This window comes from Balaenoptera musculus, chromosome X, assembly GCF_009873245.2.
Source record: "Balaenoptera musculus isolate JJ_BM4_2016_0621 chromosome X, mBalMus1.pri.v3, whole genome shotgun sequence".
Taxonomy (NCBI): Eukaryota; Metazoa; Chordata; class Mammalia; order Artiodactyla; family Balaenopteridae; genus Balaenoptera; species Balaenoptera musculus.
This window is the reverse complement of record NC_045806.1, coordinates 9,557,067-9,579,984: the sequence shown is the minus strand read 5'-3', so window position 1 is coordinate 9,579,984 and position 22,918 is coordinate 9,557,067. Positions and strand designations below refer to the sequence as shown.

General features: G+C 42.3%; 1 protein-coding gene across 2 annotated transcripts in view; it reads right to left on the bottom strand.

The window, feature by feature from the left end:
• FRMPD4 (FERM and PDZ domain containing 4) overlaps positions 1-22,918 on the bottom strand; it is a 176,998-nt gene that overhangs the window by 45,846 nt on the left and 108,234 nt on the right. For both annotated transcript variants that reach the window (XM_036839955.1, XM_036839954.1), the window contains exon 4: positions 343-388. In XM_036839955.1, the coding sequence (XP_036695850.1) occupies positions 343-388 (46 nt within the window). The remainder of the gene's footprint in view (positions 1-342; positions 389-22,918) is intronic.

Sequence of the window (22,918 nt, the reverse complement as noted above, 5' to 3'; positions counted from 1 at the left end):
TTCAACTTCCTACAATTAGATATTCCCTTTAGACTTGTGATGCTTAAGCTGGAAACTTAAGAATCACAAGGAAATTCTTGAGTTTTGTGTCATTTCTAGATGTGAGAGGCACATAGGACTGAAAAGCTGATTTTCAAGTTACTTAGGAAATGCATCACTTTCTTTTCTCTCCAATGAAGGATCTGCTATCTTGGAGTACAAAAATACAAATAACCAAGATCTTGGAACTGGTACTGTGAATGCATGTTATTTCTCTCTGCTGTTAGTCACTGGAGTGGAGTGGGAGGAGGAGACTGGAAATCTGAGATCACACACAGGCACTTTTACTCACAGGACACTTACAGGGTAAGGCTGAATGACAGTGAGGAGTATCGATTCTTTGCAGCTTCTGTAAGAGAGAGAAAAAAAATATTTATGATATGCACAAAGCCTGGACTCTAGCGGTGACGGTGCTCTTTTAAAACAAAATGTGTGATGTTGGCGAATGTTCCTTGGGCTCCCAGGGCAGAGAATCAAAAGGCTCACAAGTGGGCTTTCAGACCACAGAGAAAACTGGAATCAAATGTTCAGCCAGTGGAAAGCTTCCTATTCGGTTTATATTGGGTGATATTATCTGCGACACCAAACAGCAGAGCCCTAAAATAAAACTCGCTGAGGGAAGATTGGATTTTAAAAGCATCAACTCGGTCTCTCAAAATTGATTCTCCCCTTCCGATTTTCCTTTAGCCGCTTAAAATGTCTGTGTAATTTTCTGGAAGGGGATAGATTTTTAAAAATTCTATCAATTCATTGAATGTCAGTATCTTCTTAGCATCATGAAAGAAAAATGTCACTGTAGGTTTCTTATGTAAAAACAGTATCCCAGCAAATGTGACTTCCCATACCATGTGGCTTTCTAAGGCTGCAGTAACAATGCCTACGACCTTGGGCCGATAAACATTTCAGATGGGCGCTCATTGGGAAATACTGTTCACCATAGGGAACACTGTGTGGCCAAAAGCAGAACAGTGTAATCTAATGGTTTATTTAATTTCCCCCAAGTAACCCAAACCTTTCAAATAACTCGAACCCTTGGGGAAAAATCATATTATGGGTTATAATAGTTTTTCTTCCTTCCTTCCTTTGTTCCTTTTTTATCCTGAGTAGGAGAAAGGTCACTTGCCATTTTGTTGAGGGGGAGCTGACTTTTTTTACTTTAGGAGGTAATTAATTACCTGCTTTTGTGATTTCCTGCCCAAATGACTAAAGCGAAGGGGATCTGTGGCAGTGCTGTTCTCTTGGAGAAGCCACGACAAATTGCACTTCTAGCATTAAGTGCTCTTCAGCCCCTTACTATAAGCCCCTTGCCTGGGGAGGACCATGTGACTTGCCCCAGCGGCGGTAGGGGTGGCCCCTGACCGAAGGAGTCAGGGCAGCGAAGAAGAGAAATCAATGGAGAGGAGAAAGAGGACTAGAATTCAAGAGCTGGAGGAAGAATTGAATCAGAACTGATGGTGATGGTGGGGAGGGCCCGTCTGATCCCATCAATTCTTAGTTGCCAAGGGCTGGCAGAAAGCCCCAATAATTGGAGTGGCAGACAGTGTTCCCATTAGAAGCACTAATAGCGCGACAGTGTAATCAAATGAGAATTCCCAGTGGATGGGATGAATGATCTTGCTTTGCTGGTGGCCATGGAGCCCCGTGTAGCAGTTCTGGGGAGCAATCTGGCACCCCTAGGCAAACTTCAGCGCCACGAGCACTATGACCCGGGCATTCCACTCTGGTTTACATCACAAAGAAATTCTGCCACTAGCCTTTAAGGGAATGAGGATGAAGATGTTCCCTGCCGTGGAAGGCATGGAAGTGAAGCAGTGGAGGCAAGGTGGGCGTCCAGCTCTAGGAGGGTGGGCGTGTGAATGTAGGGATGGAGTGTCGTGGAATGATGCGGCAGGAGGAATCAGAGTGTGGCAGCCGCGGTGTGGGCCTGTTTGTCCTGCCTGGCCTGCTCTACCCAAGGCTGCCCCCAGAGCCCTCAGCAGCAGGCAATGGGCCCAGAACTCATCGTCAGGGCACAGCTGATTGGACCCGAGTGCTGGAATGAGGCCATCAGATGTCCCCTCTCCAGAAGCAGAACTAAGAGACACAGACAAAGAGAGTTGGGAGCCGAGTCACATTCATGACTGAATAAGAAAGAGTAAAGGTTACAGATGCCAGGGGTCCCCTGAGCGGGCCTGGTTCCCACCATTCCTGAGGGCTGTTTGCGCACCATTTTACATCAGTAAAACAGCTAATGTAAAATATCTCAGTATTATATCTATCATCAGTCCTGGGAATGGGCTTTTATCTCTCTTTTCTCTCATCTACAAGTACTTAATTATTACTTGCCAGACAAGAAGAATTAAAGCCACAATGCTTTGGGTCCCTTAGGATTCCAATCCTAGAGGGAAAGAAAGATAGAAGCTACAAGTGTTCATATGTTACAGGGCGCTACAATGACTGAGGCCTCATGCCAATCACCCCTACATGCCAAAACAGGGTGCTACATACTTTCAAAGGGGGTATTAAAAACCACAGTTTGGGACTCTTATTCATCTTGGGGTCTTAATCATGACTTAATTTTAAAAAATGGTAACAGGGAGAGGCCTCTGGAAGCAGCACATGCCCAAAGAGCAGAGGCTATATTTGCAAAATTATTACCCTTCCACTGAGACAGGCCTTAAGTGTGCAATTCCTGTGGACGATATCTGGACGACACGGTAGAAATGGTGCCCTGGGGTCATTTAATGAAGGCATTGCTCAACTGAGCTTCTTCCAGGGGCAGGAGGGCCTTAGTAGAAAGATGTAGAAGCTAAGCAGTGCTGGACATAGCCAGCCGTTGGGTACCATCTGACTCAAGGGAACTGCAGTTGGAACAACTCAAAAGAGAAGTCTTCCAGAAATCTACAAATGTGTCCACAAGTCAACCTACATGATCTTCCATGGACAGAGGAAACCAATGTCGGATTACCTTGGTGCCAATCGAGTGAGAACTTACCTGCTTTTTACCTCACTGTCCTGGCCTCATTTCAATGTGGAAGGAGCCAAAGCTAGACAAGAATGTTGGGGAATGCCCCTTAACCCAGTGCAGGCTTCCCAGGCCGGAAATAGGGGCAAGGGAGAAATTCTGTGGAGTTGGCAGTTTTGACTATTACATGACAATTGAACATTTTAATTACAGATTACAGGTTGTTGTGATTACAAGTGTCCAAGTGACTGGAGAAACTTTCTGAACCTGCTCAATACATTTGCAGACCTGCCTGAGATTTTAATGAAGACCTGGCCCTGGAGAGCTCTTCTGAATGGGCAATGGGGGAAAAGAACAGTTGCTTTACGATTCCTTCCTCTGAGACCTACTTGCTACACTTATCCCCAATTTCTCTTTACTTAAACTGACTTGAATAGATCACATTATTTGAGTCCAAACAATCCTTGACTAAGACAGTCCGTGCTTAGAACCTGAAGAAGAAACAGTAAAAAGGTAAATGCAAGAATGAGGGGTATGAGGTGGTAGGATGGATGTGCCCACAAGGCTGTGGAAAAAATGCTCATTTTCCCTAGAGCAATGCTCAATGGCACCGTATTTATTTGTTCATTTCTGGAAAAAGAAGAAAATATTCACAGCTCCAGTGCAGTCTGTTAGGAGCAGACAAGCCCCTGGAGGAGGACTCATTATTCATCTTAGATGCTAACAAAATAAGCATGGAGTGCATTAGCTTCCTACTGTTGCTGTAATAAATTGCCACAACTTAGTGGCTTAAAACAGCACAGATTTGTTATCTTACAAGTCTGGTGGTCAAAAGTCTGAAATGGGCCTCTCTAGGCTAAAATCAAGGTGTCAATAGGGCTGCATTCATTCTGGAACCCTTTCCAGATTCTGAAGACTTCCTGTATTCCTTGGTTCATGGCCCCTTCCTCCATCTTCAAAACCCAGGCAAAGTAGCATCTTCAAATTTCTCCCTGACTCTCCTGCCTTCCTCTTTCACCTATATGGGCCCTTGTGATTACATTGCGTCCAGCTGGATAATCTAGGAAAATTGCTCTATCCTTAACTGAATCACACCTGCAAAGTTACAGGCTCTGGGGATTAGGATGTGGACGTCTTTAGGGGATCATTACTCTGTCCTATCACAGAAGCTAGCTTCTTTAGTTATTTAGTGCTGCATAACAAATTACCATAAACTTAGCAGCTTAAAACAACACACATTTATTATCCCACACGTTCTATGAAGCAGACAGATGAGTATGATTTAACTTGGTCATCTTTTTCAAGTTCTCTGATGAGACCACAATCAAGTGTTGCCCAGGGCTGAGGTCTCATCTGAAAGCTCAGTTGGGAAGGATCCATTTCCTGTGGTTTTTGGCAGGATTAAATTCCTTTTGGGATTGTTGGACCAAGGGCCTCAGTTCCTTGCTGGCAGTTGGCTAGAGGTCATCCTCAGTTCCTTGCCACATGTGCCCCCTCAACATGGCAACTTGCTTTAAAAAACGATCAAAGGAGAGGGACTCCTTTGGCAAGATGGATGGAACGTATAATCTTAGGTAACACAATCATAATCATGGAAGTGATATTCCATCACCTTTGCCATATTCTGTTGGTTAGAAGCAAGTCACAGGTCCCACCCATATTAAAAGAGAAGGAAATACACAAAGTTATGAACATCAGGAGGCAGGGATCATCCATGGGGCCATCTTAGATTCTGTCTGCCACACCAACAAAGAAAGGATCATAGCCAATTAACCTACAAGTATCTCAAAAGTAGTGTCCACCCATGACTTCACCTTACACAGAATTTTTTTCTGTCAAGAATGTCAGGAAGAAGCATTGATCAGTATACCTTGTTTAATTTGAAAATGGGAACCATTTTTCAAAATACGTCTATTATATTTACAGCATTTAAATTCTTTGTGTCTATAGTAATTCCCTGTAACTTGCCTGAAACATAACCTATCTTGATTTTAATTTTACCACTTAAGGAGTAAATGAAGTTATCTGAATTGAAATAAAACATTCCAATATGTTATTTAACATTAGGACTGGGGATATGTTTTTCTTCCATTTTCTCTTGCCTATAATTATTTAATTATAACCTGCCAGACGAGAACAATTAACTCCATAATGTTTTGGATTCCTTAGAATTCCTAACCCTAAGATCCTAGGAGGAAAAAAAGAAGACCTAAGCCATTTAAAAAGAGCCTCAACAGGAAGATTAGAATTCAGAATGAAAGATGGCACATTCAAGTAATCAGATAACTTCTTTTTATGAGGCCTTAAAACAGCTAGGGACTTGAAAAAAAATCCAGTTGGAAGCACATTTAGAGAAGTATTATTTCATAATAAATGCCAAGTGAATTTTCTACTTTTAAAGAGCAATTTCAAATTAGAGTGCCAATATTTTTTAAATGGTTTAATTTGAGAAAAACATCATTTTAATCCCTGTATCACAGTGCTGACCTGCAGAGGAAGATACAGTCTAACCTACCCTAAACCACTCCTATCAAATTTGCCTTGAATTCCTCTCTCTTCATTCCTTTAACAAAAGTCTTTTATTTTTTGATGGTAAGTCCCTTGAAACATGTTTGGGACACCCAGCATCAGGGCTTGCAGGGCATCCTTCGGCACCACATCCCATTTTAAAATTTCATTGGATGGGATTCTGTTGTGGCAAATGAATAACCTCAGATTCTAACGAGGCTTTCAGTATTAAAATCCCTTTCAACAATGAAGCTAAAGTTGGTGTTTGCTTTCTCTTAGAGCAGGATAGCTTGGCACCTTTCTTAAACTGACTTTCCCACTTCATATTTACATGATCTTTTTTTTTTAATAAATAAATAAATTTATTTATTTATTTATTTATTTATTTATTTATAGCTGCATTGGGTCTTTGTTGCTGTGCGTGGGCTTTTCTCTAGTTGCGGCGAGCGAGGGCTACTCCTTGTTGCGGTGCGTGGGCTTCTCATTGCAGTGGCTTCTCTTGTTGAGGAGCACGGGCTCCAGGTGCGCGGGCTTCAGTAGTTGTGTCACGCAGGCTCAGTACATGTGGCACACGGGCTCTAGAGCGCAGGCTCAGTACTTGTGGCACACAGGCCTAGCCGCTCCGCGGCACGTGGGATCTTCCCAGATGAGGGCTCGAACCCATGTCTCCTGCATTGGCAGGCAGATTCTTAACCACTGCGCCACCAGGGAAGCCCTTTATATGATCTTAATATTGCAATACATAATCACATTGGCATGCGCTATTGTATACTTCCCTTCTAGACCGACTAAACAGATTCCCTTCAGTAACTCAGAGATCAATATGAATTTACGTTGTGAAGAGCAATGAGATTTCCTTAGAGACTGGGAAAACAGAACAGAATGAAGCATAAACAAAAAAACGCTAAAATATAAAGAATATATTTTACGTCAAAATTCAAGAGTCTTGCTTTAAAAAAACTCCAAACAAGTTAACGAAACGATTTTAAACTTCACAAGTAGAAGGAATCAATTCATGAAGGCTGAAAGGTTAGGCTTTTAAAAGGCAAAATAAAGAGGTAATTTAAGGCGATATATGAAAGAATTTTGTGAACTGTAAAATGACATCCTAACAAAACTCGAAAGACTGATGTGTGGTATTTTTATTTGGAAAGAAAGGTGGTAAGGCACAGTGAAAGGGTGTTTGAACTCCCACTTCTAAGGCAAATGCGTGCACACATAAGGGTCTTTCTTCTAACTGAACTTCAGAGTTCTTCGAAGAGATTAGAAAAATATTCTTTTCTGCAAGCTGGTGCATTTCAGCCCTTAAACTCTCTGCTGGTGGACAGCCGCTGTTTATGTAAATAAGAACAGATTAACAGCATTTCTCCAATGACTCTTTGCTCAGTAGAACCTTTCTGCAATTGTAGGGTATTATGAAGCCACTGGGACGCCTTCTATTTTCTCTTCCTACCTGAACCTGGAGATGTGAAAAGAACACAGAGATTTCTGATGCCGAGCCATAATATAAAGTCAGCCTAGCCAACTGCTGGCAAAGCTGGAGGAAAGAATGTTGCCCCTCCTTTTTAGAAAAGTCACCACAGGACTACTTGAAATGGAGGTTTAATGCAGTTGACCTTTCCACTGTTCTAAACAGAGACTGCAATTATCCACTGTATCAATTCCTAACAGGTACTGTAGCCGTTAGCTGGAGAGAATGGAAACAGCTAACACACAATCAAGCATGCAAACAAGGTCAACACATTACGGCTAAGTGTGATCTGTCATGGACTTCATGAAACATTTGCACTCTCCCCATTGTTGCTGAACCTTACTTTGCTTCGATAACTGCAAAGAAGAGGAACAGGGTTATTTGTCATTTTTCACTTAGGTTCAAGGGATGCTGAGAAAGAAAATGGGCATAATGAAGCCATCATAGTCATCAGGGCAACAAAGACAGAGGAGATGAATCAAAGAATTCACTTGTCCAGGAGCACTGGCTTGCCTTCTACCTATTGGACAGACGAGGTCTCTCCCACTACCATTTTCCCCTTGAGTGAGGGGTGATACTGCTGATGCAACTATATGCTGCCTACAAGAGATGAACTTCAGCTTGAAGGACACACATAGGCTCAAAGTAAAGGAAGGGAAAACGATATTCCGTGCAAGTAGAAACCAAAAGAGAGCAGGGTAGGTATACTCATATCAGACAAAATAGACTTTAAGTCCAAAATGGTAACAAGAAACAAAGAAGGTTACTATAATGATAAAAGGGTCAATTCATTAAGAAGATATAATAATTATAAATATATATGCACCTAATATCAGAGCACCTAAATATGTTAAGCAAATACTAACAGATCTGAAGTGAGACAAGTTTGGTAGCCAAAGAGAAAATGATGAGAATTTAAGGAAAGGAGAATTTATTACTTACTAAGTAATATGTTAAAGAGTTCACCCTGAACAACTGTATGATCGTACTGTTCATCTTTTCCCATCTGTGATACAGAGGCTCCAAAGATGGCCCTCAATGAATTATACCTTTTGGTACTCACATCTTTGTGTAGTCTTCTCCTGCTGAATCTGGACTAGTTCTGTGACTTACTTTTGACAAACAGAATATTGTAGAAGTGACACTGCATGACTTCCAGGCCTTGGTTAGAAGAAATCTAGAAGCCTTGCAGTGTCCACATGGGTATCTTGGAACGTTCACTCTGCAAGAAGCCAGCTGCCATTTAAGTCCAACAACCCTGTGAGCCCCATGTTGTGAGGAAGCTGGCCCTGGGGAGAAGCAGCACGGGGAGAGGGAGATTGGCCTGGCCAGCTGCAGTGGCGTCAGCTGTCTAAGTCCAGGCGACAACACGTGCGTGAAAAAGCCACCTTGGATATCCAGTCCAAATAAGCCTTTATACGGCTCCAGCTCCAGCTCCAGCTGTCATTGAACTGCAGCCACAAGAGCGACAGCAGTGAGAACCATGTGAATGAGTCCAGTCAACCCACAGCCTCATGAGATAAGAAACTGTTTGGTTAGGCCATGACATTTGTTGGGTGGCAGTAGAAAACTGCAACATCATCTGTCCGTAAAGAGTCTGAAAATTATGTTTTTTAAAAACAGGCAATCGAAGGAGTCAAATGGTTTTGAAACTGAACATGTCTCCCTTATTGAGGAAGGGAAAGTATCCAGCCTTATGATTCCCCAGGATACTGGAATGGATACCCACACTTTAAAAAAAATACCTGTCATACAAACATGTGGAAGTGTGGAAAAGGACGCTCTAACTGCCGGAGGTGGGGCTAGCACAGCTGTAACATTAATTATGGGCTTTTGGAGATTGGGGTGACGGGGAAAAGAGCTACAAACTTAAGGGAGAGGAAAAGACCCGCTCAGAGTCTTGGATCAAAAATGCTTCACTACAAAGAAGAATTTTAAGGGCACAATTGGCGGTGCCTTGTGGGGTATGTATTTGAACTTTGCAGAGAAAGGATTAAAGCACATTGTAATTTTAGGTGTAGAATTAAATAGCTTACATACAACCAATGACTTGAATATAAACCTAGGGAGAGACCAAAGTTCTTTGAAAAGTCTAATTCACATTTTACTGAATGCATTTAAGGCTTAGGCTGTGGTTTTCTTTGTGAAGAATATTAAGCTATTCGGTTAAAATCCATATAAATGATGCAGTGATTATCAAAATTAACATTTTAATGAAATTGTCTCATTTCAAGCCCTTTATTTTATTGTATTTTTTAAACCTTTGCAGTAAAATTCCAGGTTAGGCACTCTGACTTAGAAACTGCTACTAAGAGAGTTTTATTGGCATATAATATTTGTTTTTGGTTTGACCTAAATTTTTTGTCCATTTAATTCATTTTTTGCTGAATGAATATTGCCTTTGGCCTTTGAATTACTTAATCTTTAACTAATGGATGAAACTGGTACTTATATTTAAGATTCATAAAGGGCAGCAGGATCTCTTGGGATAAAAATTAAATTATTTTATACACCTGTGTGATACTAAACAGCTCTTGCCTCATACATTCCTTCAATAAGTATTTATTGAGTATCTAGCAGGTGAAAGGCATTTGGGATACAGCAGTGATTTTCAATGGGGAATGATTTTGCCCCGTAGGGGGTATTTAGCAATGGCTGGAGACATTTTTGTTTGGCACAATTGGAGGGTGGCTGTTGCTGGCATCTAGTGGGTAGAGGGCAGGTATGCTGCTAAATATCCTACAACGCACAGGACAGACCCCCAAAACAAAGAATTTTCTGCCCAAATGTCAGCAATGCTGAGACTGAGAAACCCCGGGCTACATAAGATGTAACCCCCCTGCCCCCAAGGATAACCACCATCCTGGCTTCTGACACCATAGAATAGTTTGATCCCCACTGGGAACTTATATTAATATAATCACATAAACTATTTGTTTTCCTTTCTTCTTTTACTCAGCGTTGTGTCTGAGATACATCTAAGTCGTCACGTGCCATTGTGTGAATGTACCACAATTTCCTTATCCATTTTACCACTGATGGACATTTGGGTGATTTTCAATTGGAGGCTGTAAAGAGTTGCATTGCCATTAACATCAGTCTTGTATGTGTCTTTTGGTGAATATATGTATGCATTATTGTTTGGCATATTCCTAGGAGTGGAACTGCCGGGTCATAGGGTATGCGTGTGTTCAGGCCAACACCCTGTTTTATGTGGCTACGTCATTCCTTCCAGATCTCGTGATATCTGTATCTCTTTAATTCTATTGGTTCTAATTGTCTTCCTTTACCTTATTCTTTTACTCTTTCTCAGTGTCTGACTGAGCTCCTTCTATTCTGCCGGCTATTGGAACAAGCTGCGATCCATCAATACATGCTGCCATCTACACACATACTCTTGAGGGCATGTGGAGAAAGTGCCATTATGACTGAAAGACATCACTTTGAATAAGCGATCAATTTATGTCTCACAAAGGAGGGTTTGGAGAAGAATGTCTTAAAGTTACTTAAGAAGTAGTTAAAGCTTTGTCAGCTGAGTGAGGGGTGCAAGAAGGCACAAGCATGCAACATGCAACAGGCCCAGGCTAAATAGTACAAACTCTATTAAAAGTATTGGGAGTCCCAAAGTCCTGGTGAGAGGTTCGTAACAGCTCACCATGACGTCTTTGGAAAGGAGAGGGTTAATCTACATCCTCTCATTCATTTCTGGCTGCTTGACTTGCTTCCAGTATGAAAGCATTCTTCCCATCCTCTTTCTGCCGGTCTATATCTTCAGGGATGTGTTACTTGAAGAGTCCAATACCAAAATTTCCAAAAGCATTCTAGTTGGCTCAGAACATCTGAAGAACTCTCTAAACCAATGGCTATTTACATTTAAATTCACTAAGTAAAATAAAATAAAATTAAAATCCAATTCCTCTGTTACACCAGCCACATTTTAAGTGCTCAATCGCCACAATTACAGGCTATCATATTCCATCACTGCAGAATGATCTGTTGGACGATGCTCTTCTAGATGCTTAGCTAGAGATATTTCCCCAAGGACTACCAAGATGATCCTCCTCCAAAATTTTAGCATGATGCCTATCTTATTCTAAAGGAAGGGGGCAGTTTGGCCAGCTGGATCCGATTGTTGGAAGGCAAACAGAGATAGAAATGGTGTCCAGGGACAAGAAATTACGTTGTACAAACCTTGCAGCAGCCCAGTCTCTTGAAAACAAATTTTTCTAGTTTATCCCTCAAATTAAGAAATACTATATTTTTCTAAAATAATATGGTTTCTAAAGATTGTAAGTAATACTGTTTCAGTATTTCCCCAAATGTATTCACTGTGCCCAAGTGCATAGAAAACTGGCAAAAACTTTGAATAACACCAACAATCATAAAATAAGAACTAAATTAAGAGCTATGTCCGAAATGATTACCACATGCCAAACATTGTACTACTTATGTTACTTGTGTTCCCTAATTCAAGCTTCCCAATAACCCAGTAAAGAAGGTGTTGTCATGTCCATTTTAGAGATGAGAAAGCTGAGGTTCAGAGAGATCACTTAAAAGGTCCCAGTTCACACACTCAGTAACCGGCAGAACCAGAACATAGATTCTAAATCCAATGTCCTTAATTGTTAAGTTGTTCTGTGGAAATTCTGATACGGGTCTACAAGCACAAAACTTAGAAGGCACCAGAGTGGCATTTCGGCAGCCCTGGTAATGCTTCTAAGGGTGATGAGTATTATTAGTACTTATAAGAAGCTTCTATTTCTCATATGATTTGGGGCAAATCGCATCACCCCACCAGGCTTCACTTCTTTCATCTGGAAGAGGAGGGAGCTTGGACTAAAGTAGTGGTTTCCAAACTGTGCTCCATGCAATCCTTCTGAGACAGGGACACGTGTCAGTGGGAAGAGCTCTGGACACTCCTGTGTCTTTTCAACCAGAAATCCTCCACTGCTTTATGCATTGGGACTGTGGGTTAGGTTTCTGTTGAAGAAAGGGTTCTACTGCTAAAAGCAATAGGAAAACCAATGGATAAAATGATTGCTACTGCTTCATCAAATTCCAATAAGCCTTAGTCTGCAATTCTAAATCCAATTTTGAGTTTCCATGAAGGTGTCCAGCATCCTCGTCTAACTTAGAGAACAAAGGTTTATTGGATTTTGTTGCTTTTCTATTCTTCACGTTTTAAGAATGACAATAATATTGTTTGCAATTTTATATTGCAAATGTAGAGCAATTCAGTAATAATCACAACACCCTAGGAGCTAGGTAATACTATTATCCTCACTTTGCTGATAAGGAAATGAGGCTCAGAAAGGTTACAGCACTTTTAATAAAGTCACATGGTTGGAAAGTGGTAGCATTTACTTCCCTGACCCTAGACTTTGGGCTTGGCCAATGCCTGGCTTTGGCCAACGGAAGGAGGTACAGAATGCCAGGTCAGAGCCTACACTTTTAGAGGCCTTGCGTGTTCCTGCTTGCCTACTCATGCTCTCCATTGCCATGTGCATACCATACCCAAGCTAGCCCCCGGTCCAAAGAGGATGAGAGACTTGCGGTGTAGTCCTGAACTGATCCTGCCTCTTCCAGGCAGGCCCTCCCCAACCAGTTTTCAGATGCATGAGAAAGAAATGCTTACTTCCAGACACAAAGGACAAATATTATATGATTCCACTTTTGTGAAATAACTGGAATAGGCAGTTTCATACAGGCAGAAAGTAGACTGAGGTGACCAGGGGCTAAGAGTGGAGAGGAATGGAGAGTTTTTGCCTAACGGGTCCAGAGTTTCTGTTTGGGGTGATGAAAGTTTTGGAAATGAGTAGTAGTGATGGTTACACAACACTGTGAGAATAATGAATACCTCTGAACTGTACACTTAAAAGTGGTTAACGTGGCAAATTTTACATTATATATATTTTACCACAATAAAAAAATAGAAACGTTTGTTGTTATAAGACACTGAGATCTTGTGGTTATTTGTTATGAAGCAATAGCTGACTGATACAGCCTCTATCTAATAGTATGATAGCTATTATGTAGAGAGAAGAATGAGAGTTTGATGGGACAATGAATATGAGTAAGAGAAGAAGAAAGGGGGGAAAATATCAGACTCAACATCTGGTTTGCTAAATGAAATCTCTCCATGTTAAAAATAAATTGGGGGCTGGGCCATGGAAGGAACAGACTGTTGGGGCAATTACAAGAGACCATTTACCAGTGCCTTATGCCATCTCGGGGTCATTGTCATGGAGGCGCTGCTGTCATGGGTTATGTAAGATGATCAGAGGAATTCGGTAAGCTGGAAACACTTTGAAAACATTAGAAAATTTGAAGCCAACACAAATTTGGAGCCTGCAAGCTTGGAAGAGACTAGAAAGAGACAGGTAGTGTCATCTGCCAAGTTGAAGCTGTTAGAAAGTGTAGTTCATATCCCGAGACAATTCTTGAAAAAAAAAATCACATTCTTACGCAATTCAAGTCAATTTGCCTTGAGAGCTGCTTTCCATTTCCCTCTTAGTTCCGAAGATATTTATGTTCGATTCTGCTCTCTTTCAGCGCTGACTCCACCTTCCGCTCACCAGCTCTGCAGTGCTCGCTCAATACAAGAATTTAATATATTTTTAAACGATAAAATTAAACAAAGGGCCAGAGACTGTGATGGAATACGTGGCACAATCACAAGTGGGAGGTGGCAGTTGAAACCTTTTTTATACATAGGCTGAGGGGCATGAGATTGTTCAATAAATGAGGTGGTAGCCAAAAGTCTCAGCAGCAAGCGATGTGATTGAAAAATGGATATAATAATAACAATCATAACGGTAATAATCATAATAATAGGCCTGTTCAGAGGATTGTTGTGAGGACAAATTATAGATGGGGGAACTGCTTTTAGTATCTTGGAAGAAAGGTGTTATGTAAATTCCAGTTCTTTTTCTTTTAACTGCTTTTCCTTAAAGACTGCCAAAAAAAAAAAGAAAAGAAAAAAAAAAAAAGATCCTAGTGGGTGGATGAGAGCAGGGATTGAGGGAGGAAAGGGAGAAAAAATAATTTAAAGAAGCAAGTGACAGAAGTACTACTTGGCCATAGCTTTGGCTTTAATAATCTTCATCCACCTAGTCGCACAGCTACGTAGGAGGGGGGGTGATTGCGAGATTCTTTCCCCCCCTCTTGCTCCTGGCCAGGAAGTATCTAGATTTTATGCCCATTTTTCTAAGAGCATCTTCTCTATCTTGTTGAAAGGGCTGCTGCCTTCACTTCCATCATTGTGCCCTGTGTTTTTAGCACTGACTGAGAATATTCTCCCCAGGGAACTATAAATGCCGGGTCCCGAGGGCAGATACGGATACTGGGTGCTCGAGGACAGTTAGTGTGCAAAGGCCAGTATGTGCAACTGTTGTTTGAAACTGAGCATTTCAGAAGGCAAGGCTGAAGAGCAGCTTGTTGCAATGAACGGCAAGAGAAGTTAAATTCCTATCTTGGACTCCATGGGGATGGCTGACTTTGCCATGTGAGATGGTAACGAGAAGCTTATGTTTTTCACAACCAGGGCATGAACTGTTTTTCAAATTAATTCATTCAGGGACTTCCCTGGTGGCGCAGTGGTTAAGAATCCGCCTGCCAATGCAGGGGACACGGGTTCGAGCCCTGGTCCGGGAAGATCCCACATGCCGTGGAGCAACTAAGCCCGTGCGCCCCAACTAATGAGCCTGCGCTCTAGAGCCCGTGAGCCACAACTACTGAAGCCCGTGCACCTAGAGCCCAAGCTCCGCAACAAAGAAAAGCCACCGCGATGAGATGCCCGCACACCGCAACGAAGAGTAGCCCCCCGCTCGCCGCAACTAGAGAAAGCCCGCGTGCAGCAACGAAGACCCAACGCAAGCAAAAATAAATAAAAATAAATAAATAAAATTGAAAAATTCATTCAATAATAACCTATGATGGAAAAGAATCTGAAAAAGAATATACATACACACATATACATATTTATATATATATGTAACTGAATCACTTTGCTGTATACCTGAAACTAACACAACATTGTAAATGAACTATACTTCAATTTAAAAAATGGTTTAAAAAAAGGTAAAAAAATAAATTCATTCAATAACCGTATTTGGGGAAAATGACTTTTTAATCAAGAAATAGAATGCTCTTGTTTCCTTTCTCCTTGGTCTATTTGGAAGCAATCTTGAACCATCTTACTGAGGTATTATGTTGATCACACCATTTCCCTTCTCAAAATTTCCAATAGCATCTCAGATTCAAATAAGATTCCCAATCTTCTTCTCCCAGTAGGGGATACTCCACTTATATTTCAGTCTTAAAGACCACTGGACTTCGTTAAACAAATGTTTGACAATGCCCTACTATGCATCAAAGACTGTTCTAGGCCATATGGATACACCAGTGAACAAAGAAAAGAATCCCTGCCTGTCTGGGATTGTCATTCTATGGAAGCACCTGGGGCTCAGGCATTTGAGCAGAGGATGCCCTAGCTGGCTGGGAGTGGCCTGGGCAAGCCCCTTCCACCTCTGGCCACCTGTATTCTCATCCAGAAGATGCAGAAACTGGACCGGACCTCAAATGACATGGGTTTCTCCTAGAGACTCAAAGCTGTTTACCCATCCGGTGGATGAGTCCCCTATATTAATCAAGCTGTTTCGTTCAATGTCATTCACCTAAAACTTCCTGCACCCTCTTCTTCCACAACAAATGGTACCCCAGCCTCTTTCTTCAGGACACTCTCCAGGAATCACTCCTTTCAAGTCTTCCCAGATTACCCCATCTGTTTCCAGGCCTACTGATGTCTACGGTAACCTTTCAACATCCACGGACAGCTCTGCAGGGGCGGGAGGAAGGAAAGACTCTGCTTTTCCTTAAAGAAAAGAGGGGACAGAAAAGAAAATTGGGAAAGGGGAGAAATAGCTTGCTTGGCTACCTGGAGTCACATGGCTCGGACTGCTTTTATCAGAACGTTTCAATATGCATGGTCAGGATCTACATGGGGCCAACCAGTGATCATTTATTTCACACCTACTGTATGCTAGGAACTGTGTAAAGCACTTCACACCCAATATTTCTCATGTACTCCTTCAGATATGTTAGGGATTCGGTGTTATTGTTCTCATTTAGAGATGAAGATACAGAGGCTCTGGAAATTAAAATACTTTGAGCCCAGGAGCCAGAAATAATTAAAAAAAAAATCCTAATTTATCAAAGCACATCTACTCCTGCTGCAGGAGGAGGGTCTTTGCTAGAGACACAGCGGCAGGCTCCACACTGGGCAGACCAGTCACAAGTGGCAGGATGAAGTAGGATGAGGGATGAAAGACGCCTTGACCCACACGTCTTCGCAAACGCTGCTGCCCGCTGTTGTTATTAAACCATGATTGTTATTATGAGTAATTCCTATCTCCAGAGCCCTGAGGGAGAACATTCCAGAAGATACAGAGGAGAGTCTAGCCCAGTGATGGAGTCGGCTCATTTCACTGCTGTGTAAAGAATTGCTCCCCCCCTCCCCGCCCCGTGCACGTTGCATGTTCTCGGAGCTTCTGTCTGAGCTCATCATCCCTGAGGATCCGAGAATAACTCCTGCAGGAGCAGACAGGATGCTCTAAACTGCTGTCAGCCATGAGTCTGGGGAGCCTGGGAGTGTGACGCTTTACAAAGCAGGTTTCTAAAGCAGGATCTTGACACCTGTCTAGGTCGGCAGCCTCCCAGGATGGATTTCAGTCTCCCGGGTCTGACGATCGCTCTCTCTCAGGCCTTGTCAAGTCACGTAACACTGTCTGTTGCCCGGGTGTGCGTCCTCATCGGTATGGTTCGCGTGGGAGACGATAAGGGAACATCGGAAACCATTTGAATTCAAGTCATCAGAGCTATGTCAGCTCCCATTTATTATTTATCACCGACTGCACCAGGCCTCTGCTGGGCTGCTTGACCCTCGTCCTCTCTAATCTTTAAAAGCACTCTGCAAGGTAGGTTTCATTATTTCCACTTTACATGTGAGAAAACAGGCTCTCTTCAAAGAGGTTAAGCATCTTGTCCGAGGCCACACAGCTCACTCGAGGTACAGCCAGGAATCCAACCCAGGCCACCTGCGCCAATGTTCTTTCCCTTTGTCCTTGGGAAAGTCATTATCAGTAATCAGAGCGCCCACATCCCAAAGTTTTGCCTTTCTCTGTTGGCTCATTTGAGCTGCCCACTAAAGATACATGCTGTGTTCGTCTTGACAGGCTGCAGAGCATGTTCCCATATTATGTCTTTTAATCTCCATAATGCCACTGACAGGTAAGTATCACTTCCTCCATTTGGTAATTGACTAAACTGTGGTGCAGAGAGGCTAAGCAATTTGACCACCATACCCAGCAGGGCAGGATTTGACAGCTGTAAAGCAGAGCTTCTGTCGATGTCCTGGAAACACAGAATGGGGAAAGAGCAACTCCAGCTTGTGGGAAATAGGAGGACAAATGGTGGAGAGCCACAGGGAAGGCAGCTTTGGAGCTGGATCTGGATGGATGGGTAAGAGCTTGACAAGGAAAGGGGTTCCCAGGAGCACTGAAGGTGCAAACAGTTCTACAGGTAGGAATGCTTTGGGTCTGGTTAGGGAAGAGTGTATTTCTAAGCGTAACTAGCACACAAGATGGGTGGGTGGTTCTTGAGAGAGAGAGGAGGTGAAAAGGAAGGCTGGGGAGAGCTGAGCAAGACCCTGTTGATGCAAAGAATCCTAGAGAGAACCACTCTTCAGTAGGGGAGTCATTACAGAGGGAGACGATGCTGTCAAATGGTAAGAGCCAGCGGAAAGTATCCTGTGCACAGGAAACCAACGGGAGTTACAGATGAAAGTTTAAATGTATGAGTGCAGTTTGTGTTTTTAGTGGGTGTCTTACAGCAAAGAAAGCTCTAAAATGCCTGTTGCTACTATTAGAATTTAGGAAACCCATTCATTTTTTCAGAAAGAAGCCAGACACGGAATAAAGGTTTTCAAAACCAAGCAGCCAAATCGGGATCTCATTCATCCATTTATTCATTCATTCACTTTTCTTTTCATTCAAACATTTAGGTACCTGGGACCACGCTAGGCTATAGGGAAATGAAGAACATAACAGGTTCCTTGTCCTCAAGAAGTCCACAATCTAGACTGAAAGATTAATATCATTGCAATGAAGGTGTCATGTAGAAGCATATATGGGTACATGGCGGCATGAAGGGGGAGGCGGTCAACCCTTCCCAGGGAAGAATTTGCAAACTAGGAGATGCTTCAACTGGTCTTGAGGGATGGAGGAGTTTATCAGGTGGGTAAGGAAATGAAGGAACTTTCGGGCCGCAGGAATAACAAGTCCAGAGAAAACCGTGCACTCGGGGGCTGCTGGAAGTCTGGTAAGGCCACAGTAGAGGACAGGCAGGGCATGAGGCTGACCAGGAGTGTGGGCCCCATCACAGAGGGTCTTGAATCTATGTAAGCAGTGTGCACTTGATCTCAGATGGCTGTGACCCTGAGGTGGCTGCTTTAAGTTGGGGGCTGATAGAATCAGTTTTATTTTGAAAGGTTCCCCAGCCAACAGTGCAGGCAAATGTCAGGGGTGTCGGGGAGAAGGTGACTCAGTGATAAAGTCATTGTCATATCCCAGGTAAGGCAGAATGATGGCTTAAACTAAAGATGTGGAGATGGAGCCGAAGAGGAAGGGAGATACAAAAACGATTTGAAGGAAACCTGTGTCCAGAGGCCTCACCTTCTGGATGATGTCTACGAATGAAAAGGTAAAAGGCACAGATGGAATTAGTGAAATGGAAACTACAAATGAGGTTGTTCTGGTGCCAGAAGTAGCTGGGGCTCCCAGGTGTTCCTAGCAGTTAGTGATCACAGCCACTACCTCCCAACCCACATGCATCAGAACTGACACTCTGCAGAGCTCTGCTGGGATTGAACTTGTACTTGAATATCAATAATCAGGCTGTGGTACTGTGGAGAACAGTACGGAGATTCCTTAAAAAACTAAAAATAGAGTTGCCATATGATCCTGCAATCCCACTCCTGGGCATATATCCAGAGACAGCTCTAATTCAAAAAGATACATGCACCCCCATGTTCATAGCAGCACTTTTTACAATAGCCAGGTCATGGAAGCAACCTAAATGTCCATTGACAGATAAATGATAAAGAAGACGTTGTATATATACACAACGGAATACTACTCAGCCACAAAAAAGAACGAAATAATGTCATTTGCAGCAACATGGATGGACCTAGAGATGATCATACTAAGTGAAGTAAGTCAGACAGAGAAAGACAAATATCATATGATATCACTTATACGTGGAATCTAAAAAAATGATACAAGTGAACTTATTTACAAAAGAGAAATAGACTCACAGACTTAGAAAACAAACTTATGGTTACCAAAGGGGAAAGCGGGGGCAGGGAGTGGTCAATTAAGAGTTTGGGATTAACGGATACACACTACTATATATAAAATAGGTAAACAACAAGGACCTACTGTATAGCACAGGGAACTATATTCAATATCTTGTAATAACCTATAATACATATGTGTGTGTGTGTAACTGAATCACTTTGCTGTACACCTGAAACTAACACAGCACCTGAAACTAACACAGCATTGTAAATCAACTATACTTCAATAAAAAAAAAAGTCAACCAAGGAAGGATTAGAAAAAAATAAGAAGGCAATGGTAAGAGCTCTGAACTCTTGCTCCAGTTGATAACTTTTACATGCATGTTAGGGGAGGGGGGAAAGTATAAAATAGAGAAATGTTATTTCTAACCCTGGCAAGGAATAGCGATGATGCCATTAAAGAAGCTGTGATTCAAAGATGGCACGCACAGAGACAGCTTGTAAACAGCTACAGGACAAAATGTACCTTCTTACCAGGAGGAAGAATCAGGTTAAGGAAGAATAGGTACATAGCCCAAACACAGCTACGTGAAGACAACACCCCAAATCTTATGAAACCTAGCAATGCCCTAATCCTCTGAGAGTTGACAGATTTTCAGTCGACCACGATCATATTTTCATTGATGGGAAGAGGTTGTGGGACTTCTATTAAATTTTTGAAGTGTGCCTTCCATGCTTGAATTTAGCCTCAACCTAGGAAAACAATTTACTCTAATCAATGGCTATAATTTCTCCATGGCAAGGCTTAGAGAAATCCCGTTTTCCTGTCTATTGGGAAATACTGCTTTGAACGTGAACTTGGACCACAGTAACCTTGCAACTGAATTCTGAGACCTTTCTACTTTGTATTAATAGGGTTTATAGGGTGCACTTGGGCTGACTATATGAAGAAAGTGTTTCACTCACAAAAGCTCTCCAATTACTACATGAAGAATCATATAAAGATAACTTTTCAAAAGCAGATATCCATTGGGGTTAAGAACAAAGAAAAAAAAAGCAAATAGAAGTAGTGGGTGGAATCATTTCCTTGCTATAGAACCTAAGAGCATAGCTTAGGTTATTTCCCTCCACATGTCCCCAAATAATAACAGATTAGAGTTTTTGTAGTACCATTGCCTTTTCTTCTTTCTACTTTCAAGGCTATGAAGAACAGAGAGGGTATAGGTTGGTGATCTCCATTTTTAATCATCCCATATTTTCCATTCCTGCCACCAAATGGAAGCTTAACTTCATGTCCAGAACCAGAGTGAATTAAAAAGGATGCAAATGAAAAATATATGCAACAATCTTTTAAAAATATGAACAAATTTTTGTCTCTTACACTAAGTATTTTTTTTTCTTGAGTTTCATTAATGTCCAAGGGGGATCAATATTCAACTAGGCAAAATAGTAAAAAAGTCCCATAGGGTGGTGAGGGGATAAGAAAAGGTGAATATAAAAATTGAGTTAAAGAGCGAGAGTTTTCAAAGTTACTTGATGCCTAATACAAAAATACTATGCATAGAAAAACAATATGAAACAAAATACAGCAAGGTCTGAATGGATCATAATATGTTGGAAACAATGGTAAGGGATTAGCAGGAAATATAAACTAGGTAGGAGACTATTACTATGTGAATATTATTTTGATAATATTATAAAGCCTTGTTTTTCATATTTGATGAACAGTAGCAACATTAAAATTACCACAAGACATGATTATATAAACACACATTAGGATTTCTTTTAAAAAATGCATTTTCGGGGACCTCCCTGGTGGTCCAGCGGTTAAGAATCCGCCTTCCAATGCAGGGGACGTGGGTTTGATCCCTGGTCGGGGAACTAAGATCCCACATGATGGGGGCACCTAAGCCCATGCGCCACAACTGGAGAGAAGCCGCAACTACTGGGCCCGTGTGCTCTAGAGCCCGTGCGCCACAACTAGAGAAGCCCATGCGCCGCAGCAAAGACACGGTGCAGCCCACCCCTGCAACAAAAAAAGCATTTTCTTTGCCCAGATGAGACCTTAATGGCTCCTTTTAAACTCATATAATATGTCTTTAAACATATGCCGTATAGCACTGTTAGGGGAAGTGTGAACAGAACAGCTGAAGTAGTCGATTTGCATAGTTAATAACTCACCCTTTACATGCTTTGCTCTCATTCACGTGTAGTTTCTCCGTGTAGATGAACTGCTGTTCATTTAAAGAAAGGGAAATAAGAGCCCTCCATGTAGATCGCAGAAAATGATTAAACAGGAATGGTACTTCGAGCTTCAGTTTGAAATGTGGCTAGCTGGGTCACCCTTCACCTTCCAAGTTGTGCCAGATCCTAACCTGGGCCGGGTCTGCTGCTTGAGGAGACTTGGGTGGGGGGTGGCTGCGGCTTAAGATTCCATTCTGGGGCTTCCCTGGTGGCACAGTAGTTAAGAATCCTCCTGCCAATGCAGGGGACATGGGTTCGAGCCCTGGTCCGGGAAGATCCCACATGCCATGGAGCAACTAAGCCCGGGCGCCACAACTACTGAGCCTGCGCTCTAGAACCCGCGAGCCACAACTACTGAGCCCGCACGCCACAACTACTGAAGCCCGTGCGCCTAGAGCCCATGCTCTGCAACAAGAGAAGCCACCGCAACGAGAAGCCCGTGCACTGCAACGAAGAGTAGCCTCCACTCCCTGCAACTAGGGAAAGCCCGCGCACAGCAATGAAGACCTGATGCAGCCAATAAATTAATAAATAAAGAAAGAAATAAATAAACAAAATAAATTAAAAAAAAAAAAAAAAAGATTCCATTCTGCCTGAGTGGAGTAGCGAGGGCACCAGGGGAAGCCCCTTGCTGCCCTCTCAGCTACCTAGATGCGAAGATGAGCCAGGTGTGGGAGGTCTCGTTCAAGCCTGGGCCCCTCAGAGCACTGCCGTCCAGTCTATGGCTAAGCGCAGTTCTAGAATCTCCTGATTTCGAATCAGGATCTGAGAAATGTTGGTGAGTGGGTCCCCCATGGATACCTGAGACAAAATAAATGTTAGGGCGACAGCAAGAGCCCCACAACTATTTTGAATCCTATACTGTATGTCCCCAGCACTGCTCTCTGTATGGTGTATGTAGATACACATTTAATTCACATCGGAAAGATTTTAATCAGTGGCCTGAGACAGGTTTCTTATAAGATGAAGCTCAAAATTAGCTCATTTTTATGCATAATACTAATTAAGTATAAACTTTGTCAAATATAAGGAACCAGGCTACACAACTGCAGGCATATCTTCCTGAAACAGATCATTTTGACCTTTTTTTGTGGCCTGATTACACAATTGCCCCACATATTGGTGTGCAAAGATTTACTGTTGGTGGTTTTGTGTGAAAGGCACTAATTCAATTGAGAGTTAAACCCATGTGATGATTACTATGGGAGGCCATACTGTTTATCCCGACAGCATGATGACATGGTCTCCAGTGCAGAGTCCATGACTTAGTAACAGACAACTCTGAGCAACTTAAGCTTTTCTACTCACTGAAATTATTTCCGCCGACTCCAGTTGGCTCATCTCATTGACTGGCACCAT